The 15,500-nt window shown below is 36.9% G+C and overlaps 1 protein-coding gene across 2 annotated transcripts in view; it reads left to right on the forward strand.

Annotated features, from left to right (window-relative positions):
- LOC307120101 (Fc receptor-like protein 5) overlaps positions 1 to 15,500 on the forward strand; it is a 103,951-nt gene that overhangs the window by 1,986 nt on the left and 86,465 nt on the right. For both annotated transcript variants that reach the window (XR_013815750.1, XM_079806967.1), the window contains exon 2: positions 2,195 to 2,236. Coding sequence is in view for 1 of the 2 variants with exons in the window: in XM_079806967.1 (XP_079663093.1) it covers positions 2,195 to 2,236 (42 nt within the window). In the remaining variant the exon portion in view is untranslated. The remainder of the gene's footprint in view (positions 1 to 2,194; positions 2,237 to 15,500) is intronic.

Genomic DNA, 15,500 nt, shown 5'->3' on the forward strand with positions numbered 1-15,500 from the left:
ATTTGGGATCTCTGAAATATGTGTTGTATTTTAAGCATTTGTCAGTTTGTGCAATTACAAATAGGAATTATGAATGTGAAGTGAATTTGTGGTCTCGTTTCAAATGCATTGCGTCGACTTCACTGTAGCCTATATGTGCGCTGCTTCCTTTCCGTGTGTTCTGACGGCTAATGGAGAATATCAAGCACTTCCATTTCAGAGTCCCTGAGAAATGTCTGGTAGGACCAGGCTCCAACTGCAGTCTAACTTAACCGATCACCTGACCTGTTCTCCGACAGTTCCTTACCCGAACCAACCCGTTTGACATAAAGACCGTGACCCGAACCACCCACATTAAAATGCTGTTGTCTTGCCTAAAGCTCTGGAGTGCGTAAATGGCTGTTGGTCCTCTTAGAGTTTTGGTTCCTTGCCACTGTCGCCTTTGGCTTGGCTTGCTCAGTTGGGGACACTACATTTTCAACTAAATATCCAAATTAATCTAATTAGTAAACTACATTAACCATATAAAATAAATGACTGATCTGCCCACATTGTCACTGTAGACGGAAGCGACGGAAGACCCCGGTGGGGAATCAGTGAATCAGTAAAACCATCAGTGAATCAGTGTTAATTTCGTTTTACCTTTTTTCACTGACGAAAACGAGACGATAACTAAATAAAAACTAGTGATGGATGACAAAAACTATAACGAAAATCAACTGTCATTTTCGTCAACAAATAAAAACGAGACGAAAATGTTAGTGAGGGCCGATTAGGGAAGAGATCCAGTCAGAACTGATGTCCTGTGTAACAGATGCGCGCATTTGATTTGAACTGATCTAACCACTGGAAAACACGCCGCTGTTGCACTTCTATCTACAGACTCACTCACGCATCCCCAATCCAGCGCTCAAGAGCGACTCAATCAATCAATAACACACATTTATGCCAGGCAAGTGTTTATGAACTAATGCTGATGAATAATGACAATGTTTACTTTACGAAGTTTATATAGTAAAGTGTTTTAGACGGTTGTAACAATGCATATTTTATCTCCTCATCTGAACTTGAATGAGCTCCTGCAACTGTAATAGTAAGGCAAGATTTCAAAATAAGAGTCCCGGTGTATTTCCAGAGGTTTATAATTAAAAGTCACGCATTATATATTATTTAATTTCATTCCCATTTAATTCATAGTCAGGAGGAAAGACCAGTATTTGACACATATTAAATAAAGTAGCAGGGATATAATAGTTACTAAAACCATTAATACAAATATTTGTTACTTGAAATTAAATAAATGTTAACTGAAATTTAAAAAATAAATAAACAAACTGAAACATGATATTCTAACTAAAACAGAAATACAAAGTTATACAAACTATAGATGTTTTTAAAAACAAACAAAAAAGTGAATTGAGCTCTTTCGTGTATTTTTAATGTAAAAAACAAAATGATGTCAAAATGTCAGTTCAAGTGACAGTCGGTTATGTAATACTTAAATGCTTAATGTATTACAATTTAACTAAACTCATTAGATTTTAAGAGAAAAATCTTATGATATTTAGTCGACTAAAACTAGACTAAAACTAAAAACAATTCAGGTGACTAAAATATGACTAAAACTAAATGGCATTTTAGTCAAAAGACCATGACTAAAACTAAATCAAAATATGCTGTCAGAATTAACACTGCAGTGAATCAGTGAATCCATCAATGAATCAGTGAATCCATCAATGAATCAGTGAATCCATCAGTGAATCCATCAATGAATCAGTGAATCCATCAATGAATCAGTGAATCCATCAGTGAATCCATCAATGAATCAGTGAACCCATCAATGAATCAGTGAATCCATCAATGAATCAGTGAATCCATCAGTGAATCCATCAATGAATCAGTGAACCCATCAATGAATCAGTGAATCCATCAATGAATCCATCAATGAATCCGTGAATCAGTGAATCCATCAGTGAATCCATCAGTGAATCTATCAGTGAATCGACTCTTGTATCAGTTCATGAGTCCTCTGACGTCATTGTGTGTGTGATGATAAATGCTGGAGAATAAACCATCAGTTCTCACATGAATGAACATCAGAACAGAAAAACACTCTCAGTTCATGTAGAATAAACTCTAGAGATGTTTCAGTGTGTGATTGACATTGTGTTGAATGAATGGAAATGATTCATATCTGTGTTTCTTCTGCCCTCAGTGCTGATGGCCCTTGTTCAGTCTGGACTCACTCAAGATGAAGGTACTGTACATCACTGCAGGGATTACTGAATTACTGAACTGAATTGTGTTGTAGTATTTATTCTTCTTGGATGCATCAGAATCTCACATTTGCCCTTTGCTGATGTTTATGTCCATATTTTCCTGCCCCACATTTTCACAGCATCATCTGTAGTTCCTCACACTGCTGTTTCTGAAGTTTGCTGTTTATTAATCAATCAAACAGTCTCACAGTTGTTCAGACTGTAACCAGTAGTTCAGTCAGACATTGATTTCACAATCCACTTTAGAAAACAAATGAGTTCTGCACAGTGAGAGTTTTGTTTGAAAGTATAAGTTATGAGTTATTGCTGCAGTTGTAATTTTCTCTGTAATTATTGACCGTGTGTCATTAAGATCTTGAGCATCAATGCTTAGCTTTATTCATTCAGTGTGGTTTGACTGAGAACAGAAGCTGGACGTGTCTGATCATTTTCTAATGAGTTCTTTTGAAACCTGCTGACTGTAAAACAGCTCCACCTACAGCTCAGAGCAGGGACTGCTCAATAACCTGTTCAATAACCTTTAGCTCATCAGTTCAAAAAAGGTTTGGATGGTATAATATCTCCTTTAATATAGGCTATTGTTTGTGAGGCATTATGACAGCTTCAGAAACCCAGAGTGACCAGATGATCATGATTTAAAAAAGGAAGGCAAATTGTGTTATTTGTAAAGAACAGTAAAGTAGCATAACAGCAAGGGCATTAAAGAAACATGCACTATTAGATGGATGAAAAATGACACAAATTATGTGTAGCACTCTAATTTAAACATATTTTGCCTGTGCTAAAAAAAATGTGTAGAAGAAAATACACATTAATGTGTAACACAACTTTTACAGCATTTTCTGTGCAGAGACTGATGTGCTCATCTGATGTATTGGTGAAGGCAGCACAGATGTGTCCTTATCCCACAATCCTGTGCGTTCCCATTCGGAGACATTTGAGCTAGAAAATGAAAGATGGCTGAAAATTATGGTTCCTGGTCAGTTTGTGTGTAAATGTGTGTTTTTTGACCGTTTTCCACGTCTGATGTAATTTCTAGCAATACATTTCTACTAGTAATTAAATATTTGGATTTGGAGAATAATACATTTTAATTTCACTAACCAGTTGGATAAATAAACATGTACTTTTAGTTTTACTGTGAGATGGACAAATCAATGAATGTCTGAAAGAGTTCACTGGTAAAGTGCAGATGTGTAAGCAACGGCTTCACCATAGCAAGAATAGCAATGTACAGTGAGACATTTAAGATTAATAAGAATATTTTTTTCTAGTAATCTATGAGTCTGCATTTACATTACGCATATCTGTTTTGTCTCGGGCTAGTTCTCTCTGTCAATTGCAGTTTTGAAAGTGAATCCTGCATTAATGTCTAAAACTTTGCAGCATGTAATTGTCCTCTTAGCCTCATGAAAAACAATACTTTTATTCAGTGGATTATAGCTAAAGCCTGGAAAGCATGAAAGAGTGCTCACAATGTCACTCATCTCAGTTCATGTTCTCACAGCGTTTAACTAAAATCAGTGAAGTTGTCTACACAGCATAATGAAATGTGTGATTATAATCAGCCCTGATGTCCAGATCATCACTGTCACATGTGTCCACCAATCAGGGCTCAACCATAGTTCTGACCTGGAGAAAGTGTGTGTCTTCTGTGTGTGTTGAGTCTATAAGACAGACTGTGTGTTTGACAGTGTGTCATTAATACATCAGTATTTACAGTTTGTGCCGTTATAAAAAGCGTGTCTTAAACCAGATGTTAACGTGTTAGATTGTGTTGGTCATTATGGAAATGTTCCGGCTGTGTCTGTGTTCATCAGTTGATCACACACAGAATTTTCCTCTCCCATCGGCGTGTTTATGGGATTGCGCTCTCACACTAATTTGCCCTGTTCAGTAAATCTGGCCCATAGTGTGTGTGTGTGTGTGTGTGTGTGTGTGTGTGTGTGTGAGTGTCAGTGGGCCATCAAGAGCCATCCAGTGTTCAAAAGGATAAATTTATATGATCACCAGGGATTTCAAACAATCTTATCACTTTAACATTTGGGCTGAAAGAATATTAAAGATGTGGGAACGGAAGGCCATCGCTTTCATTCTTATCCTTAATTTACATTTAAAGGTCCTGTTCTTCGTGATCCCATTTTTCAAACTTTAGTTAGTGTGTAATGTTGCTGTTAGAGCATAAATAATACCTGTAAAATTATAAAGCTCAAAGTTCAATGCCAAGCGAGATATTTTATTTAACAGAAGTTCCCTTTCAAAGCCTACAGCGAACGGCCGGTTTGGACTACATCCTGTACATCCTGCTTTAATTACGTCAGTAGAACAGTTTGTTGACTAACCTCCGCCCATAAGAATACGCGAAAAAGGGGGCGTGGCCTTGTTGCTCTCCCACGTGGAGAAGAGGAAGTGTTGCGTTTGTATAGTGTTTGTCGCCATGTCGTCGAGACGCTGTTATTTTCATCCCGGAGTCAAATCACCTTTGTTTGACTTTCCCAGGGACGCTGTACTTAGAGATCATTGAGCGCATGCATCCCCGTTATGGTGAGAGGCGGGACCTTTCCGGTAACGTGCGCTCTGCGTGCGCTAAGCTGCTGTCGAATCACAACACGGGAACCGCTGACCAGAGATGTATAAAGTACTAGAGACACATACTTGAGTAAAAGTACAAGTTCCTTATCAAAAAAGTGACTTGAGTAGAAGTTGAAGTGCTCTTTAAGCACCACACTTAAGTAGAAGTACTAAAGTATTCAACATTTTTTGTACTTAAGTATTGCAAGTAGTTTATTTTAAAATGTACTACTCAAGTACTGAAAGTAAAAGTACAAGTATTGTGTTATGTAGTTATTAAAGAAAGTAGTCAAAGGTTTTTATTATTTCAAATGATTAAGCTAAAGGACAATCACAATGTTGGTAGGTCATTTTTCTACATATTGTCATATAAATAACCTGATAATACTGTAGTTCATTAAGATTAAATCTTACTATAACCACTCTTACTAAAAAAAAATGGGGTAAGCACACTTATATTCTCATTTCAAGAGATGTTCTGAGTAAATGATTTGTTTGTAACACTTTACAATATGGTCTGATTTGTTAACATTACATTAGTTAATGTATTAGACTAATAACTAACATGAACTAACCATGATCAATACATTTGTTACTGTATTTATTAATCTTTGTTAATCTTAGTTAATAAAAATTCAGCTGTTCATTGTTTGTATATGTTACTTCACAGTGCACATTAACTATGTAAACAAATAGAGAGCAATTTGAACGCAAGACGCTTGAGACAGTGAATGCGTGCTCGCGGGGCTCTCGCGCGCTCTCTCTCTCTCTCTCTCTATCTATCTCTCTCTATCTCTCTCTCTCTCTCTCTCTCTCTCTCTCTCTCTCTCTCTCTCTCTCTCTCTCTCTCTCTCTCTCTCTCTCTCTCTCTCTCTCTCTCTCTCTCTCTCTCTCTCTCTCTCTCTCTCTCTCTCTCTCTCTCTCTCTCTCTCTCTCTCTCTCGCTGCGCGCGCGCGCGCGGTAATGTGGGTTTGGAATGGAATGATTCGTAAAAGTATTAAACTCATCGAAAATATGTACTGAAGTAAAAGTGGAAGTAGGAGAAAAAAATAATACTCTAGTAAAGTACAGATACTGCCTTTTAGTACTTAAGTACAGTAGTGAAGTAGTTCTACTTCGTTACTATACATCTCTGCCGCTGACACAATCAGAACTCGTTACGTGTTTCTGAAGGAGGGACTTCATAGAACAGGGAAATCCTCAAGCCGTTTTGAGGACAGTGAAAACAGCAGTATACAGATAAGTAAATTGTGTGAAAAATACTGTGTTTTTTTACACGTGAAACATGAACACATGTTATATTGCACACTGTAAACACAATCAAAGCTTAAAAAAAATACGAAAAACGGGACCTTTAAGACCAAACTTCATTTACACGTCGAGCAGGAAGATGATGTTACAGCCCCAGTCTAGGTCAGGATCGCAACATAAATGACAACACGAAATGGCTGTTCAAGTACTCATTTTATTTTCTCAGTTTCTTAGATCTTTCTGATCAGTTCTTTTGTGCGGCAGCCGTTGGAGAACACCAACCAAAAACAAAATAAATAAAAAAAAGAACTGAAGCAAATGATCAGGGGTGATCTTCACTGTGCATCAAAATAAAGAAACCAAAATACAACAACATAACCTACCTCCTTATCTATCCAACAAAACAGGAGAAAAGGGTGGTGGCCAAGTGGCCTACAAAAATAAATAAGGCCCTCACCCCCTACAGCTTCACACGTGATTTACAAACAGGTTCATGAGACATGGACGTTCAGGACATAAAGCTCTCACAATGGTTAACAGCACTCTGAAACTTACTTTAACAGCATTTTCACTAAAGCTGAACACCAAGGCTAACACATGAGCAATAAGGATCAAGGAGAGACACACACACACACTGCCCCTGCCCCTAAACCTACCCATCACACACACACACACACACACACACTGCCCCTGCCCCTAAACATACCCATCACAGGAGACATTCTGCATTTTTACATTGTCAAAAAACATCACTTAATCTGATTTATAAGATGTTTTCCTCATGGGGACCTAAAAATGTCCCCACAAGGATGAGGATTTCGGATATTGCCATCTTTGTCCCCATAACATAGGGATTACCAGTCCACACACACACACACACACACACACACACACACACACGTGTCGTGGTGTTCACGTGAGCAGCGTCAGACAGTTTTGTATTTTTAAATTAGTTTTTATTTTAGTATCGTTTTCAATTTTGCTACAAATTGCAGTTTAGTGTTAGTTCGTTTTATAAATTGTTTTGCTAGTTTTAGTTTAGTTTTTATTTTGTAAACACATTTCTATTTAGTTTTTATATATTTCGTTTCAGTTTTAGTTTGAGCAATTATTAGGGCTGAAACGATTCCTTGAGTAACTCGAGTTACAGCTGAAGAGAGACCAGCACTCGAAACACATAACCAGCATGAATAGAGTTTGCACATGCATCACCGTCATTGTGATGTGTATGTGACATGTTTAATGGGACTTTATATACTTGATATCACCGAAATACACCATTAAAATGTTCTCGAAGCCAAGCACAACAAATAGCAGAACGAGCTGTAACTGCATTCAGAGCTGCGTGCTTTCATTGATTTGCCTAATTGAAATCTCACACTTTAATCACAGCCTATTTATAGCTCCTAACTTAATAAAACAAGCTGTGTTACTATATGATGAATGATTAGCTCAAAATGTAGATCTGTATGTGCGATGAACTTTATCTGACTTAAACACAAACACATCTCTCGTGTTTCCTCACGCTCCAGCGGTTACTCCTCCGTGTGCTGCATAGGTTGTTGACCCTGCTTTAGGTTCCATTTCGACAAAGAAGGGTTTTTAAAGCAACCCACTTCAGTGTAGCTTATATGTTACGATAGCATTGCGCTTAACACTGAGAATGTGAATAATTGTAATGTGACGATTGGGTGCGGATATCTAAATCAGGGAAAATCATGTGCGGGTTATGGTTTGTTTTTAACAGCGGATTCGGTGACGTTAGAGCTGATCTGCGCATCTCTAGTTTGCCCATCTCTACTCTTGTTCTTGTTCCAAGTTTCCTTCCTGTCCAGTATTTTTGGTAACGCTTTAGATTACGGCCCGGAGAGTACTGCGTAAGTAAAGAGAATTTACGTCATAATTTTCAGTAATTATTGTGTAACTATAAAGTAAGTACGTGTAGGTATAAGGGAACAATATGTAATATTGGGGGAATAAAGGGGTAACTATCATGAAAATTAACACATTATTTATACTGTAAGTATTTTTTAATTAAGGGATAATAGGGCTTGGGCGTCGTGACGTCATTACTTGGCGTGGCGGCCATGTTGATGGCCTCCTTTACTTCTACTCGGACTACTACGCACTGTTTATAGACATACTCCCTCTCAGTCGTGTGTCTTAATTTTATTAATTTGGCGTCGAAAATGGATTAACTTTCCTGTTTGGAGGCGCAACCACGGAGACCAAGTATCCGAGGTAACAAAGAGTCGTCGCCTTTCACAAAAGGACGCTGTCAGCTGGATGCAAGAGATGTGGAGAGCACAAGAAAAAATGCCCACCTCCGAATTCACGTGTAAAGGGTGATTGGAACCGTCCGCAACAAGTACACTATTTTGTCAGATAAAGTACCGATTCACATGGTGCTGCCATGCAAGGATGAAGACATGACATTCCCCGATAAGATTGTGTCTGTATGTTGTGCTCTGACAAACATGAGCCCTAACGTTGTGCTGAAATAAATGTGCATTAAATACAGCCATAAGTGTCTGTTTCATCCATACCCACAATCTTCACAATAAATATACTTAAATTAAATGCATGTGTCTTATAAACAAGACGCAATAACAGTATAATGTGCAAAAGCAAGAAGTGTCACACAATCAGATATTTTTCAGTGTTTATTTGCAAGTAGTGCAACCTGAGAACACCGAAGAGAACACAGGTGCAGTGCAGTTGTAATGCTTCAAGGTAAAAGGTTAACGTTACATAGGCTTCATGATCTGCAGCTGCTGAACCCATCCATTTGTGAACTGCAAATTTCATATGGATCCAAACCGTTAATAGTTCCAATTTTGTCCATATTCTCCCAACTCTGCTTCTCCTCGTTCGATTTGCTGTATGTTTACATTCGCAAGGCCATCAACATGGCCGCCACGTCCCAGAATGCAACGCGGCGCCCAAGCCCTATTATCCATGTAGTTACAGGGTAAGTATGAACCTACGGGCTGTAAATTAAAGTGGTGCTTGTTCCCCTCTTGTTCCGTGTAGTTACAGGGTAAGTACAATAAACAACACATACACAATCTGATATCACTTGGAAATATTTATTTGAAAAACAAATTAATCCAGAACAGATTTGACACTTCTTATTCATTTTTTTAAAATAAACTTTTCATTTCAAATAATAACGTCCGGACAGAAAGAAGCATGTTTTGTCCCTTTTTGCTTCTCTTGCTTGTCTTCCTCTTCTTGTTCCTCTTCATCTTTATCGTTATTTCCACTGATGGATCTTAAGAGGAATCCCACTTCTTTTGATATTTTGTATTATTATTTACTAAAATAAAAAGTACACCAAGAAATGCTCTCATAATTTACTAATCTTTCGCATCTGATCAGCTGTTACCAGCGCGTGTGTGAGTAAAGAAGCTTCAAGCTTTCATGACATTCTCGCGCAAGTTTCATCTGAAACACACGCGAGAACTGGCGTCTCTGTCTTCTAATCTTGTTTGTTTCTCATTGCTATTATCATATATTATGTTATTGTTTGTATAGTGTTGTGAGCATTAACAAAATAAAAACCGACAGCATCTGACAACCGCATAACCAGAGTTTCTCGGCTTGCTCACGTCACGCTTCAAGTTACGTCAAGCGTGAACTCAACCCTCGCATGTACGCAGATGACTGCTGGTTGGAAGCGATAGTCTACAGTTTAAAATTTTTTAAATATTGTTATTTTTCTTACAAACACTTATTGTTTCATTTTAGAAGACATTGATTCATCCATTGGGATCGTATGGATTACTGTAGTTATTGCTGTATGTGCCGTTTGATGTTTTGATGTCAAGGATGAAAAAGTAGAGGAACAAGACGAGGATAAAGCCAAGCAAGAGAAACGAATAAGTGTTGTAAATCTTGTTTTTTAAATAAAGGTTTCCGAGTGATATTAGATTGTGTACATGTTTTTATTGTACACCCTTTAACTACACAAAACAAGAGGGGAACAAGAACCACTTTAATTTACCGCCCGTAGATTCATACTTACCTTGTAACTACATGGATAATTACCCCTTAACAGGGCCGTGCAGAGAGTTCTTCAGGGGCAGGGGCTCAAATGTAAAAAAGGGGCAATAATATATATATATCCTTATGCTCATCAAGCCTGCATTTATTTAATCAAAAATACAGAAAAAACAATATCCTAATATTGTGAAATATTATTACATTATGTTCTTTTTAACTTTTTATTAATCAAAGAATCTTGAAAAGAGTATCACAGTTTCCATCATTGACATTAAATCCTCATATTAGAATGGTTTCTGAAAGATCATGTGACACTGAAGAGTGGAGTAATGATGCTGAAAATCCAGCTGTGATCACAGGAATAAATTATATTTTAAATTATTTTAAAATAGAAAACCATTATTTTAATAATATTTCACAATATTGCTGTTTTTTATCAAATAAATGCAGGCTTGATGAACATAAGAGACTTATAATGCTGCATAATATTAAAAAATGGTAAGTTAATATAATAAAGTCATTTCACGCAACCATTTCGCCAGCCTACACTTCACATAACAGGCCTGTAGGTGCCGGTGGGTTTTGTTAACTTTGATAGTTTCATGAAATAGTAAACAGTGTATCAATATACATAAATACAAGTGAATTTAACACTACTTACCATTAATGCGACTTTAGCTGCTGCTGCATGGTTTTGTGCAGTGATTTGTTTGTTGTCTGTTAAAATCCATTTTGTCAGTGATGCAATTAATAAAATGAGACAAACCGCAGGAAATCGTTCCACAAACGTTATTTCGTCTGTCCATGTCATTTTCAACCGATTTATGAATAAGAACAGAAAATTACCGCTCCACTTCATATCGCCCAATGGAATTTGAACTTGCTTTGCCAGATCACGATTGGTTGGTGTATATACATGACAAACGGACATTGGTGAATTGTGTAATACTTTAAAATATATAATATATATATTTGTAATTAAATCAACACATTAGCTCTGATTATGGATGAAAAAAAAATATTGGTTTACTTTTTTCCCGTAAGGCCACACACTAGCTCGAGAGCCGTTTCCGAACAGTGGAAAATCAGCTGTCAATCAAAACACACGCAACCCATAGCAACGCGTTATGGCAACGCCTCAACAGAAATTGTCCGACTTTTGAGCCGTTCGTTACTATTGTATACATTGTCATGTTATTATAATCACATTTATTTAGTTTTATTGACCACGATATTATCATTGATATTTGTCTGAGAGGGGCACTTTTGATTCATTTTGAAAAAGGGCAGGGGCTCGAGCACCCAAAGCCCCCCCCCCCCCCCCCCCCCTGCACGTGCCTGCCCCTTAATTAAAAAATACTTACAGTATAAATAATGTGTTAATTTTCATGATAGTTACCCCTTTATTCCCCCAATTTTACATATTGTTCCCTTATACCTACACGTACTTCCTTTATAGTTATACTATAATTACCGAAAATTATGATGTAAATTCTCTTTACTTACGCAGTACTTTCCGAACCGTAATCTAAAGCGTTACCATATTTTTTGCTTCTTACAAAAGCCACAAAGTCTTCAGAAGACAATAAAGGCTTGTGTCATACCTGAGCTGAAGCTGAGACTTGAAAGTTAAGTTGCACAACATAAATGCTATGTTTAGGCATTATTATAATACTATTATTTTGATTTATAGGTTGTAGGATTAATAGTACATAAAATAGTTAATAGTAATTTTAAATGTATTTTTATTTATGATTTTTTTTTGGGGGGGGGGTCATTTACAGTCGCTCTACAGTCATTTGAAAGTGATTGCAGTACCAGTTTTGGCCACAGTCCTACATACAGCTCCTTTAAAGATGAAATATTGTTAAACAATTAAAAGCTTATTTTAATTTCTTCAGTAGTACAATGTAGGCTAGCAGTGTGACCACAGCTTAAAGGGTTAGTTCACCCAAAAATGAAAATTCTGTCAGTAATTACTCACCCTCATGTTGTTCCAACCATGTAAGACCTTCGTTCATCTTCGGAACATAATTTAGTATATTTTTGATGAAATCTGAGAGCTGTCTCACTCCTCCATAGGCTTTCAGAGGGAATTAAACTTGATGGCCCAGAATAGTAAGTAAAAACGTCATTTAAGGAGTCCAAAAGACTACAGTGGCTCTGTATTAAGTCTATCATGCGACGAAAATACTTTTTGAGCGGAAAAACAACAAAAATAACGACTTTATCACACTATTATTGTTGTTCAATTTGAGCCTCTGACGAGAGTTCGCGGGAGTGCCACGACGCATGCGTGAGAACTGAGATTAACCCTACTCCGAAAGAGTGAGCAGCCAGTCAAGTAGTAGTAGAAGAACGCCGTAATCTCAGTTCTCGCGCATGCGTCGTGGCACTCCCGCGAACTCTCAATAATATATATATTTATAATGCAATGCTATTCGACATAGCTTGTATCATTGTACATAATACTGTAAAATAATATATTTTCTGTCTGATTTTTTGATCCGAAGCCACATTAGATCACAGAAGGTTATTTAAAACACTCGACTTGTGATATAAAGTAAGTATGGAGTAAAAACATGGTTTTAATTTAATAAATTGTTGTGTATGGATGGTGTGCTAAGCTAACATGCTAGCCCTGAGATGCCCTGACACCTGAACAAATATGTTACTTTTAAGTGAGAAGTTTGATCAAAGAAGAGAGGTATTAAAACAGTTTGAATAGAGAATCGTCAGTAATTATAATGAAGACAAAATAATAATTAGAGCCATTACCAGGCCCGGCAGTTTGCACCACAAAACCAACAAGGCCAACTTCAATATTATTTTCATAAATATATATATATATATATATATATATATATATATATATATATATATATATATATATATATATAATTATTTTTTTTTTTAATATAATAACTTAACAAAACTTTGAAGTTTATTATAACTTTTTTTTCCATTATGACAATAATTAATTTTGACTTTACAGTAAACTGCCAAGTGTCTGCTTTCAAATGAGACCATATACTTCATGAACTGTGTCTATTTTAGTCTGGGTATGCCAGTTCTGGGGATTTTTTCAAAGGGTGGCGGGGGGTGGATGTACTTTCCCACTGCACAGCCAATCATGCTGCAACTTAATCAATTTTATTTAGTTACCTTAATATAAAACAATTAGTAATTCCAGCCCAATTTAATCATGTTACTTATACTTAACACATTTAGTTGAACTTAATACATTTTATTTAGTTACCTTAGTATAAAAAAATTATTCCACCCCTATTTAATCGTTACTTCTTACATTTTTTATTTTACTTTATTTTTATTGTTTATTCTACCAGCTAATCATCTACATAAATAAGCCATAAATGGCTTTCAAATGCACACAGAAAACACTTTAATTTTGTAAACGTATCTTTAATGATTGCAAATGTAGCAAACTTGTTTATTAACAGTCAGTTACAACCACAGTAATTAACAGTCAGTTACATCCTTTCTTGTTAAAACTGTATGTTAACAATTGGCCACACAAGTAACCAGACACAATTTATTAGAATGCAATTGCTAACAAATGGCTGACGTTTATAACATTGCCCATAATAACAGTCCATTTCTACAAACACACTTTTGATCTGCTGATTTGATCTGCTCAAGAATCATTACTCCATCAACAATTCCAATATCATCAGTCTCCAAGAGAACTCCTTCTTCCTTTTTAATCACACATGCCCATAGTGATGTTTGCCAGGTCTTTCAAGAAGTCATCTCTTTGACTGTCCTATATTCAAAAACAACAACAACAACAACAAAACATTATTAGACATTGTTTGTGATTCATAACGGTTTGACAAGTTTATACAATCAAGGGTGATCGATTAGCCTGGGAAAACCCAGACAACTTCCGGCAAATTTAGATTTGCTCTGCAAGTAGTCTGGCAAAGACCCCATTCAAACCCATTTCTAAACCCTAGAAATTGCGGCACCAATTAGAAACGTTGGGGCGGGCTTTAGACGATGACGACAGCGCAGCGACGTTGAAGCAGATTTTCCGCTGCTGTGGAGCATCACTCGTTCGATTCAGCTATCGCGTCTGTTTTAAGCGATTTAAACTTCTCCTTTTCGTTAAAACCAGAGCAAAGAACAACACTCGAAGCCTTTATATCTAAAAAAGATGTTATCGCTGTCTTACCGACTGGATTCGGCAAAAGTCTGATACCAGCTTGGCCCTTTGGTGGCTAAACGAATGGGTCTTAGCGAGAGCCCTCTGGTAGTGTTAATGTTTTACAAAATATAGTTTTAAGTCCTTTTCAGGAGTGAATGAAGTTGTTTAAAGCTAAAATCTGTGGTTTATTTATAAAGAGAGCGCCTTTTTTTAAATTTGATCTGCCGTTTTCGGAGTTGTGAGCGCCAGTGGTTCAGCGGCGCTCAATTGATCATTGAGCCCGCCGAGAGGCGCCTTTCCTCGGCCAGTCCTTCTGCCGTCTGCCGCTGGCTCTGATGTCTCTGTAGTGGTTAAATCGTCTCGTCTTGTGTAGATCTAACGGCTGATCTTTGCTCTCATTAATCTATAATTTGTTCCTAGACAGATCGTTTTGTCTGAGGGCAAAGTGAAGTTTCATAACTTTATATTTTTAAGATATTAAACTTTACCGTTGTAGTCTCCTAGCGCTGACTTTGACTGAATTGCTTTATTTATTGTATAGCTTCTTATACCTTTTACTTATACTTTTATATTTGCTATTGATGATCACACATAAACTGACATTTAACAAAAAGAGACTGGGTTGTGTTTTGTGTCATATTTAATTTATTACAGTGATAATCATAGCCTATATTATGTGTGTGTGTTTTTTTAAATGTAAACGAAAAGAGGCTGGGTTTTTTATATTTCGTCTTGTTATAAACATGCATTGAAGATAATATGCATTGCCTGCACTACATATACAAATATATACTGAGTGATACTGTCAGCATTGTAGGCGGACTAGTGTCCTCCCGTCCTCGTGAGTTCGTTCTCCGGAGTCAAACTTGGTAAGTCACGGACGCAAGTCAGAAGTTCGCGTACGAAATATGTCATAAAACACCACTGCCTCATTTCATAAAAAAATCATTTCATCGCTCTGCATACGTCATCTCCCTCATCGCTCTGATTTGTTTTAGGTCTATCCAATTGCGCCGAGAGGCATTTGAGCGACGCCCGTTGGTGACGCCCCTTTGGAAATGATTTGTCTATGAAGCTTTGCCAGACCATAACTCAGTTACTACTGAGAATGGTCTGGTTTTAACCAGGCTAGTGATCGATACGATTTTTTAATGTTTTTAAAGTGATAGTCAGTGATGGGAATAACGACGTTATAGATAAACGGCGTTACTAACGGAATTATTTTTTTCAGTAACGAGTAATCAAAC

This window comes from Gobio gobio, assembly GCF_949357685.1.
Source record: "Gobio gobio genome assembly, chromosome: 2".
Taxonomy (NCBI): domain Eukaryota; kingdom Metazoa; phylum Chordata; class Actinopteri; order Cypriniformes; family Gobionidae; genus Gobio; species Gobio gobio.